Here is a 23,318-nt window from a genome sequence, read left to right as displayed (position 1 = left end):
TCATGTTTGGTATCACAGTGTGGCTGACAGAACCTGTGGAGCTCGGTACTGTTGGCAGAAACAAGAGTGTGCATGTGTATGATAATATAATGTAGTTCTGGATTAATGAGAGATAAGACCAAGCCAGAAAACACTGTCCCTGCGACACAGAAAGCTTGAAACACAAATCCATGGTAAAAACCCTTGTAACTGACATACTGTACCACATTTGGTGCAGTTTTGTTTTGTGCTCCTTACAAATGAAAGGTAAAACTTGTTATTTATGGACAAAATGTGCATACCGATCCAGCCACATACAGCAATGCCCACATGGTTTCATCCAATTACCAAACAAACTTCTTTTAGCGTTTTTACTTATTTTTATTCTCATTTTTTTTACATACACAATTCATAATTTTGAGTCAGTTACAAATTTAGAAAGCTGAGACAACTGTGAAAGTCTTACTTATTATTCAAAATTAGTGAATAATGTGAAGAAAGAATGGTTCTTAGTGAGTTAGTGGCCAATCATTACAGTGCTTTTTGAAATTCCAGTTTTCCCTTTATTGAAAATGTTTTTATACTGCATTGTTATTATTGTTGTTTTCAAGTGTCTGTAAAGGATTGACGATACGTGTCTTTTTCCCTTTTTGTAGACACTTAACACTGCCGTCTTTGTATCACAATAATGCCGAGATAAAAGCATAATGCGATTTCACCGGTGTAGTTGCATTCTAATCCCTCAATTACCATTGTGTATTTTTCCATCTACACATTTTGTGACCTATACAAAATCCAATATAGGAGATTTTCACAAGTCAAGTGCATTGTTCAAGAAATTAGATTCGTTTTTGAACCTGTGACAAATTCCTTAGTTGTACCTGTCAAAAGTGAAGGCTCCCTGTTGGCCCTTATCAAATTCGGAAAATTCATTTTCTCTCCAGGTAAAGGAGTCATGCTGGTCGAGGTTATTATTCTGTTTGTTTGTCAGCTTGTGATTTTCTGCAACCAGTGAGGAGTAGCTGCTTTGCATCCAGTGCTTGTTGCTTGCCACCACCTGTTCCTTCATTACCTGGCCAGATACTATTCTTTCTTCATGTAGACAGACACTCTTAATCTGTTAGAGGGATCACACTGAAATCTGCCTTTTTGATTAGATCTTGGATCTAGTCTCCTTGAGATGTGAGGATATGTAATTCTTCTGTTCAGAGGTGAGGGTAAGATTTTTTTTTTTTCCTTGGCTTTTATACTATGAAAGTCGGAAATGCTTGGCTCTGACATGAGCGGCAGAAATGAAAACACCTGCAGAGGCTGTTGTACTGCTTAAACGGCAGTGCCAAGACTATGCACAGACTATGCAGACGTTGCAGAGTGGTTCTCCTCCCGTGCTGTCGTCTATAACAAAACACTGTGCTGGGTGAAACGAGACCAGGCCAAACTCGCCTCATCTTGAGTCACGGCGCAGTGAGTACAGGGAGCCTCGGGCTTTCACAGTCCCGATGATCACAATGCATTCTTCATGAGGTATTAAATGAATATAAGAATACACAGATACACAAAGCCGAAAATGAATGTAATCTAAATGCCAAGCCCCTGTGCTGTAGGCAAACTTGAGCAACAACGCTCGAGGAAGATGTTTGCTTAGTGCCAGCCTCATTAAATCCAACAGCCCAGTCCCTTCAATTGGCCCACAAAGTTGAGAAAGAACAGAAAAAGGTCAGAAGGTGGAATGAAATGCAATTAGAAAGGGAAAAACTGTGCCGTTAACGCCGCCATGTCGGCGTATTGATTTAACTAATTGAAATGGCATCGAGGGAGAAACACCAGATGGGTCTCCTCTGGCCTGAGGTAGGGTGCTGGCTGGCTCTGATAGGATCCCATCTGAGATGTACTGTCCCTGGGGTCCATGCTGATTCCTTCCACCATTCCAGCCTCTTTCTCACAGTTAGCTGGAGCCAACATTTTCTCCTGGATGTGTTTGTACAATGTTTATAGGAAAATGTTAACATCCTCAAATAGTTTGCAAAGAAAACAAACCAAAAAAGAACTTATTTCATTTTGCATTTCCTAAATAGATATTTACAGTACATATTAGTTATATTTTATACAGAAAATTATAGACTTACAAAGGCAAGAAATAGTGCCGAGGGGAGGATAGCGTTTAAGAAAACGGTGACTGACTTTAGGGAATTGCAGAAAATCAATAATAAATGTTGCGTGTAGGCTGGATAAATATATGAACTTCGCATTATGCAAGATTTCAGCAGTCATAACTGACCAAAGAAAGCATGTGAAAACCCTGGCAAACTGCCCTCTCAATGGCACTATCGCTTATCTGTTACTGTTTAAAATTTCATGAGGCACTTACAAAAATAGGACACACTTTTTGCATGAATTGCTTTGAAATAGCATGGAGTAAAGCTCAACTACAGCAAGATAAACACTTTTGTACTATATAGTTGCAAAATTCACCTACACAAGATGGAATTTTGTTTATTTCTATGATTATCTGTTGATGTAGCTCTGCTTTGGAAACATTCCTTTTGCAAATGGTACCTTAAGCTTAAATTTGAATCTGTAGAACAGTTTGGTCTAGGGCTGCTCGATTATGGCAAAAATGATAATCACGATTATTTTCACTGAAATTGAGATCTTGATTATTTAACAATAACAATGTATTGAATAATGACTTTAAAGATTGTCAAAAAATAATATAAAATGGTGTGCAAATACTGATAACAGTGCAAATGTTTGCAATATAAAAAATAAATGAAAAATGTAAACATCTATGTTTAATGAACTTTGCAGTGTTGCTCTGTGGTGCAGCTATGACACTGTAGCAAAGTTTACACACTATGTCTACTGGATCCACGTCTGACTCCACGAACCCATAATGTTTCCACACCACTGAAGTTTTTTTTACCTCTCTTTTCAACCAACGGCAGTCACTCTCCTCTCCAAATAACTTCTGCTTAGCTTTCCGAGCTTCCCTCGGGTCCTCGTAATCAGCGGTCCCCAACCCCCGGGCCTCGGACCAGTACCGATCCGTGAGTCGTTTGGTACCGGGCCGCGAGAGTTGGGGCTCAGGTGTGAAATGTATAGTTTTCATGGTTTTTATCGGTTTTCAGCGTTATTTTGTTACCGTTTTTATCGTTTACTCGGTTTTCCTTGGTCTTTTCACGTGTGTTATGAATAAATTTTCTTTTTTTCGGTACTGGTACTAGTTTTATTTTGTTGTATTTATCCGCGACACCTTAAAGGCCGGTCCATGAAAATATTGTCGGGCATAAACCGGTCCGTGGCGCAAAAAAGGTTGGGGACCGCTGCTCTTAATTGTTGTGACACGTGTTCGAAATGCAGAGAGGTGCGCTCGATTTGCCACACGGAGCAGCGCGAGAGTAAAGCACGAGGGAGGGGCTAATAATAGGCTCAGTCATTTTTAATGATCGTTGAAAGCCCAGATCGTAATCGTGATTAAAATTCAATTAATTGAGCAGCCCTAGTTTGGTCTACCTTTGTCAACTTCAGTATATGATACAAAAAGTCCAATGAAATCATTTACAAGAAACGGGTGTACACAGCATCACTCACCCTGATCACCCTTATCTTTGTGTGTCCTATGCAGCTCACATTTTTGATTTCTATAACTCAAGAAAATATGGAAATTTAAATCAAAGCCCGAATTTGTACTGACCCTGTCAGGATGAGACATTTTGTGAAAGATGAATCCAAGTTGTGATTATGGAGTCCTTTTCTCACCGTGTCTTTGCTTTTATGATCTTACTAATCATATCCTGACTGCCCCCTGGCTGTCTCTGTCCTTCTGTCCTGGTGGTACTCCGTGCTCTTTCCCAGCATGCACTGCCTGTAATTAAATAGGAGACTAGTTCTCTTGACAGTGTGTGTGGCTGTTTTCGTTGCCTGACATATCCCCCCTCCCCAGTCTCTCTCTCTCTTCTTGCCTGAGTGTCGCATGAGGAACTGACTCTGGTCTCTGTTTCTCAAATGATTTAATTGGATGCAAACTCAGGAGCGCGGACATCAATACAGAACTATATCTGCCATAAGGCAGAGCCATTAGTCAATACTTCGCCCTCCACATGCCGAAGGCTTTTGTCAGACCTAATTACCCGGTGCTGTATTCAGTGGAGCTTCACCAGTGGGGGACTTGGACTCCTGTGGGATCTGGTTAGGATCACAGTTCACTTTCAGTGTATACAGCAGAGTTAGAAAGTTCACAAAAGCAAATATCACTCACTATTCTTTTCCATTTAATGCTGACAGCTAAATGACTGCAGTCATAAGAGGGGAATTTTTAATTCCAGTGGCCTCCTTGGTTGAGAGATATGAGTTCTTAAAGGCTTGAGTATGATGTGCACTGGACATTAAATGACAGAAATGAGTTGCACGATTAACTCCGGTTCTCTTGTTTCACACAGGGAATCCACACTCGTGTTTTAATTAAAAAAAAGGCTTGGACGTTCATTAAAATGTACTTTTTATTTTTAGGTATTTCCCCATGGGAAACAAATACTGTTAAAAAAGTATCATGAACTATGAAAATGCAATATATGGGATTGAAAACTTTGTTTTTAAGTGTTGCCAGATGTTCCCAGATCATATTTAAACTGTTCCAGGTAAAAACTGTTCCAGGTTAAAAACAACTGCAGTTCAACGACTTCTTGAACTGCTGTAGTTATATAAAATATGCAGTTATTTTTGTCTTTTCAAGTTTATCATGAATTTATAACATTTATACAGCGAGTTTTGGCTAACAATAGGGTGCATACCAAAATGAAATGTAAAAAAAAAATCAAAGCATAGCTACAAAAGTATTTTTAATTTCAAAGTTGACTATTTAATCAACCTTGTAAATTTCCCCTTTAGGGTGCCTCGTCGAGCCTGGTGGTCAAATTTGCCGACACTGATAAGGAGAGAACCCTGCGCAGAATGCACCAGATGGCAGGCCAGCTCGGCATCTTCAGTCCCATGACCATCCAGTTTGGGGCCTATGGCGCCTACTCTCATGCTGTAAGTCTCAGCCCGGCGGGGGAGGAGACGGTGAGCTTTAAAAAAAGAAAACAAAAACTGTTGTGATTTGAGGTTTGAACTCACACTCTCTCCCACTAGGCATGTGAGGCACTCCCAGTGAATGGTTCCTTAAGTGATTTACACTATCAAATAGCTGTTAAGAATCCCAAATTAAAGTGGCTTAAGAAAAGATCCAGCGCTGCTTTTTATATTGTCTTTTTATCCCTTTATTTGTCCAGGGAAGCTTTTAATCACATATGCCCAGCACTACACTGTTTTACTTGCATACATATTCATTTTTCATTCCCGCATTTCCTGACTCGGCCTGTGAATCTAGACTGCAAATGCGAGCCTGCCTTTTTAACATCTTCATCTTCTTACACATTTCTTTTTACCCAGACAGAGGTGCACGTTATTACTAACATCCCACATCGATTCCCCCCACCCCACCCCTTTCTCTGTCAGCCCTTCCCACCCCCATTTCATATTCACACATGAAAGTCACAGCCTGAGTTAGGAGTCTGTGAGATTTTACACTCACACAGTAGCTAACAGCTCACCCTGACAGGTGAGAATCGCCCACTCACTATCTTTCCTCTAACTCTGCCACTGTTGTCCCTCTTTTCCTCTCACACACTTATACATATACAGTACATATACAAATACATATTCTCAAACTCATTTCACCACATACCCTTTTGTTTCTGTATAATAAGCACAAGGCCAATGCAGTTTTACAGGAGCTGGGAAGCAAAGCTGCAGGGCAACACAAACCACTCTGTTCAAGAACAAGGCATTGGCCAAGCAAACAGAGATGTGAGAGTAAACATGCTCTGGTCCTGCGGCTATTTCACCCTACTTTCCTTTTCTGTCCTTCCTTCCATCCCTCCCACCATTCGCCCTCTCCCCACTGCTCTTTAATCCTACAGCAGATGATGCAACAGCAAGCAGCCCTGATGGCAGCAACACAAGGGTCCTACCTGAACCCTATGGCAGCCATCGCTGCCGCACAAATGCAGCAAATGGCAGCTTTCAATGTCAACGGCCTGGTGGCTACTCCCATGACACCTTCCTCAGGTATACATTAACACACACACTACTAGCTGGTAAGGGTATAAGAGCAGAGGCATGTGCAAAAGCACACGTATACAGCCATTCAGGACTTCTCTTTTCATTTTTCACTCCTGCCCTGGAACATTTTCATCATTAGCAAGAATTATAGAAGCAGTAGTAATATATTCATTCAAGGCCTTTCTAGTTTTGCCCTTGTTACATTTTTTAAGATGTAGGTCCCATTTTCTGGGTTAAGGCAGACACTGTCATTGTTGAATTAAAGGAAGAAGAGCCTTGTACTGAGTGAGGCATGATGGGAGAAGATGTACAGCATTCCTTTACACTCATTGGCAGCCACATTATAGAGTCTCTTTCTCCTCTTCTCTCACATTATCTTTCATTCTCTTTCTGTCTGTCACTCCTTCCTTCTGTGTCTCTATGACAGTGTTTTCTGGGAACTCAGCCAATCCGATGACTTTGGATGCAGAGTCCTTGGCTTATACAATATAAGAGCAAAGATTTGTGTGAGATAATCCTGGACCCCAGTCTGAACTATCATTTTGGCCCTTGTCATGAGGAGCTTTGATGGCTCGACACTAAGTAGGCAGGCCGCCTGAAGACAGGGTCATTGCAAATGTATTAAATAAAGTGGCTTGACACTGTACCTGGCATTTGTAATCCACAAGGCCTACATATTCCAGGTAATGCCTATAAAACATAATCCTACATGACTTAAATGCCCTTCACCTAGATAAGAAAAATAATAAAAATCCATCAGCATAAAAATGCACCGACAAGGTGACAAACTTGGAATATCATCGCAAGGAGGAAAGTTGGTATGAAAAAAAGACACAGGTCTCTACATCCAGTAGACTGTCAGGATTATATGTATCTGGACAGTAACAGTTTTTGTCATTTTGCATCTGTACACAAATCAAAAAAACAAGTGAGTGAAGTACAGAATTTCAGCTTTGATACAAATTTGAATTTGTATTAAAATATTGTTAAATGACTGTTTATGAATTACAGCCATTCTGTATACAAAGCCCCCCATTTCCAAAGGCTCAAATGTAAGTGGATAATTGACTAACAAGCAGTTTCGTGGCCAGGTGAGAATATTTCCTTGTTTTTCTATGAAAAATTACGCAGATGAAAGATCTGTGATTGAGTCCAAGTTTTAAAGTTGCTTTTGGCAACTGTTTACTAGAAATCCAAAAAATAAGGTCCAAAGGGACATTGCAATCGAAGGAAAACTCGCTAATCTGAAAAACTCCCAAAACAAACTGATGGAGACAGCAAAACTTTAGGAGTGGCCAAATCAACAGTTATTCCCAGAAGGGTATGACTCCGTGCTGAACATTTTTTTCAGTGGCAATTGTTGCATTTTCTCCCACTGAAACACAAAGTCCACATAAACAGAAACAACTTTCTGGGATTTCCTTACCTGGATGATTGAGCGTGCATCTAGACATAAGTCACAACATCTTGTAAAGAAGGAGCCATATAATTAAGTCTACAATAAAGAGACACCTTTATCAACCACTGTTGACACTCATGAACAAAAAGACCAGATTAGACTTTGTCAGAAAACATTTAGAAGAGCCTGCACAGCTCTGCAAAAAAAAATCTAAGATTAACTAAGATTACCAGAATGATGGAAAGAGAAAAGTGCCAGGAAGGAAATTACAGCTAAATCATACTACATCATCTGTTGAGCATGGCGGAGTCAATGTTATGGTACTGGCTGACACAAGTAGCAGAATGAATTCTGAACTGTACAGGGCTTGTGTGTGAAGAGAACAAGCATCTGAACCCAGGATGGTTCTAATTTTAGATATACTGTACAAATACAAGAAAGCAGTCCTATATATTTTTTTAATATGTTGTTTGAAGGACATAAAGACTCCAAGAGTCCTCACAGTGTTGTTGTAGACCAAGGTAATGCCATTCAGAGTAAATACCTGGTTAGACACCATTTTTCTTTTAGGACCAAGTACAACAACTTCAGATTTATCTGAATTTGAAGCAGCAAATTAGAGATCATCCAGGACTTTATGTCTTTAAGACATTTCTTTCAGTTAACACACACCAAATTGGTGTGTGTTAACTTCATCAATAGACAAAGTTGAGTATCATCTGCAGAGCAACAAAAACATATGCTATGCCTTCAAATAAAATTCCCAACAGGAATCATGTATAGTATAAATAGAACTGGTCCCAACACAGAACCCTGTGGAACTCTATATTAACCTTAGTGTTTAAGGAAGACCCCTCTATGATTCAAACCACCAAACTAATACCTTCAGCATGTTCTAATCTTTGTTGTAAAATACAGTGTAGGAAAAGTATAGAGATGAGTTCACTGTCAGAGACCATGGAAAGATTATTTGTCGCCTTCACTAGTGCTCGCTTCAAATAAACAATTTCTTGGCATGTGATCAGTTAGCTGTTTTACAGCTTTCAAGATTTTTTGAAATAAAAGGAAGTTTCTATAATTTGCTAAGACATCTAAGTCAAGTGATGACTTTTGAAGTAGCGTTTTAATCACCACCACATTAATGACCTGTGGTACGTAGCCTGTTAATAGAGATAGATTGATCATATTTAAAACTGAAGCATTAATTAAGGTATGACGTCTTTGAGCATTCTTGTAGGAATAAGAAAAGAGTTTTTCAAGGCAACAAAAAAATTGCATATTCTTTACTAGTAAAGACACTCACCTGAGTAAACTGAGTAAGGGAATGTTTTCACTTATTGAAGACAAAACTGAAAAACACTGAAGGCAGAGAGACACAAAACAAGCAGTAGCTGAAGGCAGTGGTAGTAAAGGTCTGGCAGAACACCTTAAAGGAAGAAATGTAATTTATAAAAAGATAAATAAATCTTTAATTCCCAAACTGTAAACTCAGTACTTTTGTTAAACCCTTGCTTTACCAAAAGGTGAAAGTGTGCAATAATATCTTCAGTCATATCTTGCTTGTTCCTCCACTGAGGCCAAAGGGCAAAAATTGTTTAATTCTCCAAATACTTATGGACTAAACTGCACATTACTGTACCTTGTTTTGAGTGAATTAGTTTCAGCAACAGAAGAACAACATTTAACATTCTACAAACTAAATGTTTTTATGTTATTTTTATTGTATTGCAGTGGTAAGTGAAAGAACCAGCTTTAATTAATTTGCTACTTTGACTGACTAGCTATGTCTTTAGTTCATGCAAAATAAGTAGGTTATACAACATTAAAGTACACCTATATGATGGGTCAAAATTAGGGGTGGGTTTTGATTATCGATTTATCGATTAAAATCAATTCTGGCTTGGATAACGTGATATTGATTCATTCAAATCCTGAGTCGATTTTTTAATATAAATTTATTTTGCCCAAAATGCCAGAATCTCAGGTTAAACCTCACAAAATTTCAACCACCACCAAACAGCTAAAACAGTAAATGAGAGCAGGTACACGGATTCTGCACAAAGACGTAAACACAAAGCTCGACCCGCCGACGGATCAGGATCAGTGAGATGTCGCCTTTCTCACCCGACGGCACGGACACAGTCGGGGCTGAAAGCTGACAGCTCACTGATTCTGATGTTTCAGCGGGTCCGCGCTTTGTGTTTACGCCCTTTTTGCGCTAGATTCTGAAGCTGTTAGTTTTATCTCTCTTTAAACAATATTGACTGAACCAGATGCAAAAGAAGATCCAGACTTCGCTTCACATAAACATCGTCATGAATTCCCTCTGACTTTTCCTGTTTAGCTTCCACCACGATAAAATCACACTTCATGCAGAGCTCTCTCTCTCTCTCTCTCTCTCTCTCTCTCAGTGTACTTCAAGAACAGTTTCCCATCTAAAAATCTGTTTTCTGCATTATTCACTTGCTTATTACGCACAAGTCTACCGTTGTTTACAGCACTGTCGGCCGCTGTTTTTTTCCTTTTACTTACTTCCGAAAAGAAAGCCTCATTTCTGCTGTTCAATAGGCTTCTGAACAAATTTAAACTTTTTAAAATTATGCAAAATTGCAAAAGGCTTAGCTGTGTCTCTAATAAAACCTCTGTAACTTTGCTCTGCTTCACTTCAGCAGCATTAGGTAATGTTAATATGTTGATTACTGGTTTTCTTTTGTTTTTGATCTACTGAAGAATATTTTTAAGGTTATCTGCTATAAAATCCCAGGCCAGGAAAGTCGCCTTCATGCTTTTCTGTGTTGTATCCTCGGCTACTTTGACACAAAGGCATCTGCTGTGATGCTCACACCTTTGATAAAGTCTCGCAAGTGTCAGCTTTCTTTTTATAGAAATAAAAATATGGAAATGTACTGATACGTGATCAGAATGATAATATTTCTGACTGTCTGAGGCAAAATTTCAAATCGAATCGGATTGAATCGAATCGTGGATCGAATCGATTCTAGAAATCAGTGACGATACCCAGCCCTAGTCAAAATGTACACATCTGTGCCCATTAGATGCATGTTATATTGTAGTACAGGTGAGAACATGTATTTTTCACTACAAGAATATACTTTTCTTGGACCAAATTTTAAGCTTGTAGCCTTCACCCTGCAGTTTTCATAATGACTCTGTATCTATTTGCAGGCACCAGCACACCCCCAGGCATCTCTGCCACAGCCGTGCCCAGCATAGCCACTCCTATTGGGGTCAATGGATTCAGTGCCCTCCCACCTCAAAGCAATGGGCAGCCCACATCCGAGCCCATTTACACCAATGGTATTCACCCTTACCCAGGTGAGAATATCAAGGTTTAGCTGAGTCTTGAGTCTGTTCTGGGCCTGGACACTGTTAGCTGTTAGCACTGACAGTGTGTTATTTTTTATTATGCTTCTGTTGTACATTCACCCAGCAACAGCTGAAAACAAATTTGCCTAAACATCTAAAGAATGTTAACAATTACTGGTTGAAGATTGGTTGAAAAGTAAAAGGACACACCTCAGATAAAATTCAAACCAAGCACCTTCTGTGTGTGTGTATGCATTTTTTAAATAAACAGAAATACTTCTTAAACAGATATCTATTAATAGATATATCTGCTTATATATACTCTTTTTAACCAGATGTTGTCTTCTTTAGCCTTGCCAATGTCCTGAAATTCTCTACCTTTCACTCATCAACCAAATTTTGTTATAAGTTTTGAGCATTCACGTTTGCTCAAAATTGTGGTTAGGCACGATTTTGGAATTTTCTTAAAGTCCTTGGCCAGCTCACCAGATTTACCACAGAAAACAATATTCATGTTGGTGGATACTAGAGCTACAATGCAAGTTGTCAGTTGTAACAACTTATATTAGTTCATGTAAAACTAAAAGTTCAAAAGGCTCTTTTAAACTTCACTTTCTGATCATATTTCTTTCAACTGAATTGAAGCATTTAAGGCTTGAGGGTCAATCAACAGTATCTTTGACAGATTTCTGAGAAGCCAGCCCAGTATCATGATGAATCCATCAGTTCATCCATCAGTCAATTATGGCTAATTTGATATGTCTCAGTCTGTTCTCAGCGTCTTAATGTTGCCTTGGACTGATTCCTGAAAAATTGACAGACATTCACTCTCCACTTTTGCATTATGCAAAGGCAGCTGCAATTGTAATGAACTACAAAGTGGTTTGTTTGGCATGTAGTTAATATTTGATGCAAACATCTGGGACGAACAGGCATTTTGAAGAACTGAAAATCATGACAACCCAAATTTCTCTCACTCCCTGTGTGATCTTACCCCCCGATGTTTCTCTGCAACTAACCACAATTTCTGTCGTGCTGTTTAACATTCTCTCCATTTCTCTTTGTCTGTGTCCGTCTTGACCGCTATCTATCCTCTCTTTGTCCCATTTACTTTAATTTTGCTCTTTGTTGTCTGTCTTTCTTTTCGTCTCTGTGCAGCACAGAGTCCAACAGTGACCGACCCTCTCCAACAGGCTTATGCTGGCGTCCAGCACTACGCAGGTGAGCTGTCTCTCCTACCTTCACTACTCCCTCACTTCCTCCATCTGTCCCTTTGCCTCTTCCCTCTCCCTTTCGGTTTGTCACATCAGCAGGCACATGACAGGTAGCGATTGCCAGATGACTTGCCAGTTTCCTTTTGGATTAGGCTACATTACATTAGAACTGCAAAAAGATTTTTAATTGACTTGATATACACCCACACAAAAACCCTAATTCTAAAAGTACACCAAGAGCTGAGATTTTTAACCAACCATAAGCCTCCTGGATGAGAGATGACACAGACCTGTCGTGAGCACTGCTTTGTGCATGACATCAGCTCTCATTAACATGGTGTTAGTCTTACTCCCTTTCTTTATGCGTCTGCTTAGTTGAACTTCCCCTTTTACCATTCTCTTTGTGAAGTGATCTGCCAGCCAAACGAGCCCAGGCTCCCAGTCATCATGCAATTTATTTATGCAATGTCTAGAGGACACAAATGAACAATGGAATAATGATTTGAGTTTTGTTGTGTCAAATATGAAAATGGAGATGTGAAAAACTCCACTCTGGTTCTCCCTTTGCAACAGCAGCCTACCCTGCCGCCTATGCGCCAATCAGCCAAGCGTTCCCCCAGCAACCAACCATCATTCCCCAGCAACAGAGGGAAGGTAAGAGCGAGCAAGCGCGCCCACCCAAGATAAAAGGTGATAATTGCCATGTTCCATTCTAATGTAGCTGCGCTGCTTTGAATTAGCGAGGGAGGGAAAAAGCTGGCTGGGGAAAATATGAGAAAAAGGCTCCCCATTTAAAGAGAAGAACATTAGCAGTGAGATGGAAAGTTACTCTGTCATTATTCAAAAACTGCACTAATTCAAACTCGCAGTGCTGGACTGCTTAATCAGTCCATTACAATGTGTTTAAGTGGTTATAAATATTCATCAGATTAATTAGCTGCATGCATAATCATTTATTACCATTCCTAGTGTAGTGTTCGTTCTTATGGCACAGCATCAGATATAATAAAGTATAGGATATACTGTGTCGGTAAATCACTCTTTTTGGCACCATTTGTCAGTCTCAATTATTCATCTATATGATTATATGAGACAGCGTAGAGTGGTATGAATAATCAATATATAGACTTGAAACTGAGTGTTTCCAGCATTGCCTGGAGGAAAAGTTAGTTTATGTTCATATTTTGTCACTAGTGTGTGCGCATGACAGGGTCACTGTGGAGAACTGTACAAATGAAAATGAATGCACGCATACTTATCCACACAAGTTGCATACTGGCATAATTCCACAGTATAGAAGAAACATAGAATCGTTAAGGCAATTACTTAACATCTCCCAGTGATGCATTTGAACATTTTAATAATTAGCAAGAATCATAGAAGTCACACTAATGCAAATACAGACAGCCAGACTCGTAGGCACACTATCACACAGCTCTTCTCGGTTTAGCCAGTGGCCTGTCTGAGTTCTGGTCTCCTGTGGGTTTTGGCTGGTGTCCCAGCCTGTCTCAGGCCACTGCCACAGTCTGCAGCCCTTCCATTTAACAAGATACATTTAAACCTGAGGCAGAGTCAAACTTCAGCTTCAACCTTCCACTGAAGGCTAGCAATTTGGATTCAGTCTAGCTGTGTGTGTGGCATGTCAACAGTAATAGTCCTTCAAAATTCAAAATTATAATTTTATCCAGCAACATCAACACTAGCCTGTCAGGCACCCCAGTATTGTATTTTAATTCAGTATTGCAAAACACACTGACAGTAATATATGTCATGTCAATACACTGTTACACTGCTGTTAAATCAACCACAAGGATAAATAAAAATGCCTCAAATTTTAACCACAGTATACAACTAATTCTCTATTATGTCAAAAAAGAGATTTGTTGTTGTTTTTGTTTTGTTTTATTTTCCAGAGTTTGGTGCATCAATCTGACAAAATTAGAACGTTAAAGTTGTTTATTTTGTGGTATATGTTTCTCTAGCAATATCATTGATTTTCAGTATTGCCAACATGATATTGATTAGTTCCACATATTTATCCAAACACCTGGTACCTACATAACACTTAATGCATCTTTAACTACCAATAGTGTGCAAAACATCAGTGTGAAATGACGACTAACTCCTATTGTTCAGCCTAAACAATAATGCTTCAAGTAACGTCGATTGAAGCCGTTGCTTATTTTCCAACACTACTCCCCTGAACCTGAAGAGGGACAAGCAGAGTGACACCAGGGAGGTCTGGAGAGGCATGAGGAAAGTGACTGGTTACATGCCTAGCCATCAAACAGTAGATGGGAACATCAACATGTCCATGACTCCATGTCCCAGTTGTTTTACCAATAGTTTCAAAATGAAAACACTGATGGCCAGTAACCCAGAAGCAACCACACCTCAAATTTATGGCCCTTGGATGTCAGTGGCTACAGGTTATAGCATTTTATTTATATAGCATCATGAAGGCACTAGTTAGGTCTTTACTGGACACCCCCAACTTCTCCATCATATACCTAATTCACCAGTCAAACACCTAGGTGATTGCCACACATTCTAATGTTACTCTGGTGTCTTGGATCATGGAGTACTTTATTAGGCATCCTTGGAATGTGAACCTTTAGAAACTGTGTATGAGACAGTACTAAGGAGTATTAGATCACCACAGGAGTCTGGCATGTTCCTTTTTATCATCATCTTATACTTTGGACATGAAGAACAACATAGACACCAAGGCACAGACACACCGCCACCTTTATCTGCTGTCACAAATACTTGCTCTCTATTTTAAAACACTCATTTTTCTTAAGCTAATAATCTGGCATGTTTTGTTACCCACTGATCTAGCCAAAATATTACCAACTGAAGTCCCATAGCTCTCTCTATGAAGTGAATGTGAATTTTACGCTTCCTATATCCCTCTCTATATACCTACTTTGCCACCTTCAGACAACTTGGCTGTTTTTCTGTTGCCAGGTAGAGGTACTTCAATTGTTCTGGGTAAAATAAATGTGCTATCACCTTCCTGTTTTGTGCACAGTTAACCTTTACTTTCAGAGGAGATTTTGTACCTAGTGCTAGAAAGAATGGCAGAGTAAGAGCCAGGCTCGTATGAAACAAGTGTAAATCCTGATGGTGCCATTATTCTCTAGTCGGTGTATTGTGCAATTAATCTTCACTTCGTAGTGCTAAAGCATAAAAAAAAGTCCTTAATGTTTAAGAGTTTATTCTTTATAACATAAAGATTCATTAGTTACATGCTCGTGCAGTAGCATACTGAAGTTGATTATAACAAAAAACAACGGGGGATTATATTTGTAAGGCAAATGTGAAAAAAGTCCTCATGCATCACTATTTTATTCTTTCAAACAAAAAGCTTTTCAAGCAAGCAAGAATTTAATGTGAATATTATATGAAGCACCTAAATCTGTACAGAGAGACCTGAGATACAGTGTATAACTGCTTAAAAAAATTCTCACTCTGTCAACCAATATGTGTGTGTGTGTTCTCTATCTCAACGAGGCATAGTAGCACTGCAGCCAGCCACCACTGCAGCCCTCTTATCAGCCTTCTCACCAGACCAAGTCTCATCTCGTCATGCTATCACCCTGAGCAATGAGACAGGGAAGAAACCTAGCCAGGCAGCCAGCTGCAAGCTTACTGTCCCTGAGTCCATCACATTTCTCTTTCTTTCTATGTGTCCATGGCTCCCTCTCTCACTCTCTTTCCAGTTCATTCCTTCCTTTATCCAGATTGGCCTGTACAATATGTGGCAGCTGGTTGGATGAGTGTGAAGGATGGAGAGAGATTGGAAGACAGTCCTACTGTCACACAGTAATTGGGGCAAAAACTTGGCTTATGTCTTAATGTGTGCTCTGTCTCTTCTCTGTTTTTCTGTGTCTCAGTGCTTAACTTTTCCCAGTATAGCTGTCTCAGTCTTTTACTTTCATTCAACTTCTTTTGGGGTTATGTTGTTAAATCTGGCTATTTTCTTTTCTTTTCATTCCCCTATTTCTGCTTCTACCTGTCTGTGTGTTGCTATTTTCAGCACATGTACTCACACAAAAGTCAAATTTAACCGTTATAAACCGGTTTAGTGAAGTGTCCCCTCTTTATGCAGTTATTGTATGAAATGGGGCTCTTAGAAAGATTCAAAAACCACAAAAACAACCTGAACATATAGTTTGACCTTATAACACTAGAAAAAATGGGATTAGGCTTTGTGTACGCCGCAAATGCCACAATAACCAGGTTTAACAAAGCCAATATTTGTGCCGCCGATAAAATAAACAGAGTGCAGTGCTTCCAAGGTTCCTGCATTACTGGATTATTGTCAAGACTGCCTTATAGTTATTTTTTTCCACCCATGTTATTATGGTCAGTCTTTCTCTCACCGGGCACATTACACTCCCACATAACCCTTCTGTTGTCTTTCTCTCATCACCAGGGCCAGAAGGTTGCAACCTGTTTATTTATCACCTGCCCCAGGAGTTTGGAGACGCTGAGCTCATGCAAATGTTCCTACCTTTTGGCAACGTCATCTCCGCCAAAGTGTTTGTGGACCGAGCGACTAATCAGAGCAAATGTTTCGGTGAGTCAAAAATCACCTATGAAGAGAAGGAAAAAGAAATCCAATGATCCAATGAAATGAATGTTGCAAGGTGGCTGTGTTTGGTAATATTCTCATTTCTCTTGTTGCTTCCCTGCAATTAGTGTTTGCTTTTGCTTTTATTCCCACTGTCTGAACTAATCAAGCTGCAATTAACATTTTAAAAGTGTCGTTACATGCCACTGCACAGGGGAGCAGAGAGGGAGATCAAGGAACAGTGCTCCCTGAGTCTACCACACAGACATAAAAAGATAGTGGTCTTAGTAATGGAAAAGCCAAAAGCTCGCTAGAATTGGTGAGCTAGCCACTGACCCAAGTGTCTCTCCACAGCTGGCATTTCATTCACACATATATCCATCACACTGTTGATCACAACATTACGCATCATCAGTGATGGGAATAACAGCATTACAAGTAACGGCGTTACTAACAGCGTTACTTTTTTCAGTAACAAGTAATCTAACTAATTACTATTTCTATCTTTACAACGCCGTTACCGTTACTAACAAGAAAATGCAGTGCGGTCGCGTTACTTTTTTTCAACAAACAGATGGTTTAAGCTGTGTTCAGCTTACCGCACTTTATATCAGTTGCAGGGAAGTAGCTGTAAGTAATCTGGGCGCTACAGCTTTAAGCAGCTGCGCGCACTCCCGCGGACGGCAATCACTTTCTGGCAAACGATGACTTTTTGGCACAACACCTGGAGCTAAGGGGGAAAAACAATGGCATGAGTGCTGCTGTTTGGCTGAGGAAGAATATAGTAGTCGTGGTAAGCCAATCACATGACCACTTCAAGATGACAAAGCAATAAGGTGATATATACCAGTTTTTAAATTGTGCTAAGAGGGCAACTAAAACCAGAGTCATGATAAATAATATATGAGCAGTGTTTTTTCCTGAATACTTTCATCACGTTTACTGTCTAAGGAAAGCGCTAGCAAGCACTCTCTGCTTATGACCAAAAAAACAAAAATAAAAAAACAGCCCGTTCGTGTTGGTGGAAAAATGCACCATGTCAACCAATCAAAAAATGATATGGCAACATGACATTTGGTTGTTTAGGAAGAGGGGGAAGTTTTAGGAGTGATGGCGAGAGAGAAAGAGAGAGAGAACGAGAGAGAGAGAAAGAAAGACAACAGAGAGAGAGAGAGTTTTAAGATGTGAGAGATTTGTGACGTTTAGCGTGTTTGGGGTGTGTAGTTAATGTGTTGTCTTGTGTAGTTAGTGTGTAGTGTTGTGGATAGTTTTGTGTTATGTGTCAGAACAATGAGGCGACTGCTGTCTCCAGATAGAAACAGGAGTGATACACCTGCTGCTGTCAGACCTGCAGGCTGTGCAGGTCAGGCTGTGATGTTCTCCTTTATAGTGGACAGATATTTTTGGAATGGCACAAATAATTTGTGTGGCATCTTATTTAATGCAGAGCAGCTGATTGTTGTGTAAATAGTTTGAAATGGTTATTAAAAAATGGGTAAAAGGTAAATGGCTGCAAATAACTGCATTGTTTGCAAAACTTGTGCATATGATTTTAAAATTGTCAATTTATATTTGCATTTCAAGTTATGAAATATGATTCATTAAACATGTTTGTGGTTGTTACAGTAAAATTTTGACTTTTTCTACACTGATTTTATGTTTTAGATCAATTGTGTTAATACAGTATGTAAAAATGAAAACACAGTTGTAAATTCATACACGTGAGGTTGTGCTGATGATACCAAACAAGGCAAAGTAAATAGTTTTTAAAGGTGAAATGTAGAGGAAACATCAAAAGTAGTTAAAAATGGCCAATTATACCCTGGACCCCAGAGGGTTAAACGTTTTTTTTTTTTAAGTAACGCAATGGTTACTTTTCAAGTAACTAATTACTTTTAGAATCTTGTAACTCAGTTACTAACTCAGTTACTATACTAGTAACTATAATTAATTACTTTTTCAAAGTAACTTGCCCAACATTGCTCATCACCCTCTCTATCACACCATTACTGAGACAATTAGTATCTATTTCCCCTTTCTACAATTCCAAGCCTCCTTTACCCAAGAGAAAAGCATTTTCCCAGACTCCCACAATCCTCCAGCTGGGCAACCCAGCAGCATCATGCCACCCCTCGCTTGCCTCTCTCGCCTCCCACACAGCAAACCAGTTCATCAGGGTGGAGGCGGTGCAGGTGGAATCCATGGGCTTAAAGAGATAATAATAGACTGGTGTGGGCCTTGCTGTTGATTCAGTTGGACAGCAGCACTCAGGAGACAGGGAAAGAGAGAGAGAGAGAGCAAGAGAGACAGAGAGAGAGAGAGAGAGAGAGATTTCCAGCATTGGCTTTCTTTCAGTTTCACTTCACCATGGCATGTCTATGAGGCTTCCTCCTCTTTCCTCTCTTCTCTCATCTCTCCCTCTTTGTTAGACTAACTCCCTGTGTGTCTTCTCCAGTAAACATATGCCTCTCACTATCACTATCTGTCAGTCAACAAGGGAGAAGGACAAAGGGGCGGCAACTTCATCAGCCTCCCCAGCTTATTTTTCATAGCAAGTAATTAAGATTTTAGCTGAAAAATATCAATTCAACCCATGATTCTTTTGTGGCTTTTTTTAAAAAAAATTAATTTCTCCCTCCTTTTTATAGCAGGAGCCCCAAGGCTCTTTTGTAGGACATTAACAAATTAGGCAGAAGATGCTGTGCATTAGGGGAGATACGTTATTATGCATCTAAGAACTTGGAAGACTTCATCTTAAAAATGTGTGAGTTTAGTCTTGATAGTGTGGTTAATGGTTGGAAATGTGTAAATACATTATATGTGAATCTGCACACTGTACACAGCTGTATCACAGTGAATAGATTGGTTGTCTGATAAAGTGTCTATTGAATGAAGAAGAAAATATACTTAGCTATCTAATTATGCAAAGCACAATAACAGTGGCTACCAAATAAGAAGCGCTCATCTAAACTAGGTGACCTTACTGTTAATTAAACAGAAAATGTTCAAAGCACTGTGGTGTGTATTCAAATTTTGGCAGGCTAATTATTTATATATGTAAAATTTAAATAGAGCAGTCTGTAAGATGACATTTAGTTAGCCAAGATTTTTTTCTGTTTTTTTTTTTTTTCTCTCCTAGAGCTCGTGAACAGAAATACCATATGTATGCATGTGTTACCTCATTTTTTTGTTTTGGCATATTGTGAGAAGATAATCACAGATTGTCCTCTTACCCAAGTGTTTACAGAGAAGGTTGAGAATTTGAATGTGATAAAAAAGGAGGTCACTGGAGGCACACTCAAAGAATATGCTTACTTCTAAAGGATGTAACCTGGAACAATATACTCGTAAGGGATTTATAACTGTAAATTTAGTCTATTTAGTTTAGTGCATTTATTTGCAGTATGAAAAAATGGATATTAATATGTGATGTGGAGTGATATTAAACACTTGTGCAGGTGAGATGGAATAGTTCACCTCAAAACAATTAAAACAATAAGATGACAAGAAATCGCAACAGATGCATGCTACAGTTGCATGTGCAGTCTTTTGTAATGTACTTTGGTATAATTGTTAACTACAAAATACATAATTTTACCAAGCTTTTTTTAGTCATTAATGAATTATTGAGTCTCAGAAATTAATAAAACATATATTAAGGTTAATCTGTAAACTCCATAGATATTCACTGATGAAGAGCTATATTATTATTATGGTTATTATTATGTTTGGTTTAACCCTGGGCTCTGATACAAAATTAGTCTTAATCCTCTGCATTCAGTCACTCGCTGTTGACTTTTAAAAAGTGATCAAAGCTTACCTTGTTAAGTGGAATTAGGCGGAATTAGCTTAAAAATACATTTCAAAAGGTCTTCTCAGAATGGCGTAACACATACGCACAGGAAGCACGTTAAATACGGTGCAAAAATGAAAACAAGAAGATGCAGCTAACCTAGAGAACACCTGAAACATCTTACCCTTTCTACATGTTTTTTGCCATTTTATTTTGCCTTTTTATACGTCTTTTCTATTTTTAAATCAAGACGAGTTGCCTCTGCATGTTTGTTGTTTGCTTCGAAAGTGCACATATAGTACATTTACATCCATAAACAGCTATGTTATATGCTCAATAAAAGGACATATAGATAGTTTGTCAGTACCTAAGAACATAAACTCATCATCACAGCAAATAAGCAAATAAACTCATTGTACAAAAAAGCATTACTGCATACTGCACGCCACTACTGTGTGTGAGTCTTCTGGTCATCTCATTATTTTGGGTGGGTGGGGGGTAGGGAGGGGTAATGTAAGACTTCACTCCTGCAGTAATCTAATCTGTTCAACCTGGCACCTCGACTTAGATTTTCCCTGTTGCTCCTCAGTGTGTGTTTTTATTAGAAATGTATAACATTACAAAGCTTGTAGCATTCTGCTGATATGGATGGTTGTGGGAAGAGCTGTACTTCAAGCGGTATAAGTGTTTGGGGTTTGAGTTGTACAGTAACACAAACTCCATGCCACATCACAGGAATGAAACATCAACCTCAAGAAAACAGTTTAAATCAGGAGCACACTCAAATATTGTGTTCTCCTTGTTTATTTTATGTGCCTGAATTCAAGAGTTTGCAGGGTCGTCTTTGTCCTTTTATACTTTACTTTGACCCCTAGAATCCTATCACCTATTTGGCATGTGGATGTAAATGTGAGGTATGGAGATTCATTAAAGCCAGGGATAGTGTAGGCATGGATGTGTTTGTAGGATTGGGAGGGGGATCACTACCAACTGACAGGCCCTTCCCTGCTCAGTTTGTTTAAAGGGTTTGTAAAAGCAGCAGCCTTATCTCACCCGTACTGACAAAAGCCTGCCCTCTCCCCCCAAATTAAATTGGACCCATAGCGGTGTGATCAAATCAGTTGGCAGGCGGAAAATTCCGGCCGTCAATCACATAGGTGTCTGATAAGACCAGGCAAGGAGTCCCAGTGTGGAAAGCTGTGGGCTCATTCCGCCTCGACACCCAGGTGATAACTCAGAGCAGCAGGCACCTCCGTCCTATACACCTTGCTCCTAGCATCTTGTCACGTCCCCGATGCCCTTTGCTCCTTACTTAGATGCAGTCACATACATGAAAATATGTATACACACACACACAGACACACACCACTGGTGTAGTTGTATGGCACAGTTTACTTTTACAGGCGCAACATTTGCGCTACACATAATACAAGACTCCTTTTCTCTCTTTCATATCTCTGAACACCTTTTTTTCCTTTTTTGTTCTCTGTTCAAGTTGAACACCCAGTTTCTAATGGTACTCCTTTGATTTTTTTTTTTTATATATCTGTGTTATTACGTTATTAGCCTTTCTGGTATTTTGTTTAATCTTTTTTTTTAATTCGGAGATTTTCAATTAATCGCCTGAAAAGCGAAAACAAAGACCTATTGTTTTGCCATTGTTGGGAGTTAAAAAGGGTATTTTTTCCTTCTCTTGCTTCTTTCATCTCACCTGTCTTCCTCTTTGTTCCTTAACCGATCCCTTTCTCTTTTTCATGTCTCTCTCATATTCCCTATTCTTCTTTCTTCCTTCCTTCCTTCTTTTTTCATTTTCCCATTTTCTGCCCCCATCTCTCTCCTGTTCTGTGTACTTGTCCCAGGCTTTGTGAGTTTTGATAACCCATCCAGTGCTCAAGCCGCTATCCAGGCCATGAATGGCTTTCAGATAGGCATGAAGAGGCTGAAGGTGCAGCTAAAGCGGCCAAAAGATGCCAACCGACCTTACTGACTCGTCTGCTATCCATACCCAGGTACAGTAACACCCATGCTATAATGTCCCATGCCATTCAAAAGCGTTTTACTTCACTTGAAAAAGGTATGGATGCGCCTTGAGGTAACTCCTGTTGTGATTTGGCGCTATACAAAATTGAATTGAATTGAATTTACAATATTATCAGTGCAGTACATAGGACACAATACAGAAGACTAGAATGTTTGTGAACTTACTCCTGCAAATCTTATTGTAACTTATAATGAAAACGTTGATTGCTCCTAAAATTCAAACTTATTATCGGAGCAACTATAAAGTAATACTGTATACTTTCAATACAGAAATGAATTAAAAAAGTGTATAAATAAAGAACTGCATTTGAGTATTAACTGAGAATTTAATGAAATGAGCTACACAATAACATTTCCCAAGCTTGCTTTTATGAATTTCTCTGCTCATTTCAAATATTAAAAAATGTGAAAGTGTGGGCTGCTTTTTACAGGGGGGTTATTGTACTGAGATGCGCAAAAAGAAAATAAACTCTCAACCTTCCGTTATTCCACCAAATAAAAATCCCATCATTGAATAAAATACTGAAATTTACAGAGTCATCTATATGCCAGACAAATTAGTCCACAAAATGTGTCAACTACTTACAGTCAGAAAAACATAGTTCTATATAAGATAATCAAGAAGTGTCAATGTTTCTAGATTTTACAGGACCTTTTCACAAAAACCTCTGGTGATTTCTGCCAGGTTTCCCTGCTGCACAGATTTATTTTATGTCTACTTCTGGGAGTCTAGTCTAGTCTAGTCTAGTTTAACTTGGACCTGCAGGATGCTTTAGGGCAAATAAATGACATCATCAATACCTAGCTGTGCATAATTACCTGTCTACTGGATACTCCACTGGAAATCGATACAAGTTGTTTAGCAACAAATTTCCAAAAGCAATA

The 23,318-nt window shown here is 39.1% G+C and overlaps 1 protein-coding gene across 9 annotated transcripts in view; it reads left to right on the top strand.

The window, feature by feature from the left end:
• Positions 1 to 23,318, top strand: part of celf6 (CUGBP Elav-like family member 6) — a 147,087-nt gene that overhangs the window by 116,013 nt on the left and 7,756 nt on the right. For 5 of the 9 annotated variants that reach the window (XR_004844137.2, XM_035914686.2, XM_035914472.2 and 2 more), the window contains 7 exons: positions 4,867 to 5,040; positions 5,940 to 6,087; positions 10,667 to 10,816; positions 11,966 to 12,028; positions 12,595 to 12,675; positions 16,463 to 16,606; positions 22,253 to 22,402. Coding sequence is in view for 8 of the 9 variants with exons in the window: in XM_035914686.2 (XP_035770579.1) it covers positions 4,867 to 5,040; positions 5,940 to 6,087; positions 10,667 to 10,816; positions 11,966 to 12,028; positions 12,595 to 12,675; positions 16,463 to 16,606; positions 22,253 to 22,380 (888 nt within the window). In the remaining variant the exon portion in view is untranslated. The remainder of the gene's footprint in view (positions 1 to 4,866; positions 5,041 to 5,939; positions 6,088 to 10,666; positions 10,817 to 11,965; positions 12,029 to 12,594; positions 12,676 to 16,462; positions 16,607 to 22,252; positions 22,403 to 23,318) is intronic. The other 4 variants (XM_035914565.2, XM_035914441.2, XM_035914497.2 and 1 more) reach the window with 4 other exon arrangements.

This window comes from Neolamprologus brichardi, chromosome 1, assembly GCF_056152115.1.
Source record: "Neolamprologus brichardi isolate AB-2024 chromosome 1, ASM5615211v1, whole genome shotgun sequence".
NCBI classification, from domain to species: domain Eukaryota; kingdom Metazoa; phylum Chordata; class Actinopteri; order Cichliformes; family Cichlidae; genus Neolamprologus; species Neolamprologus brichardi.
This window is presented reverse-complemented; position numbering and strand designations above follow the sequence as displayed.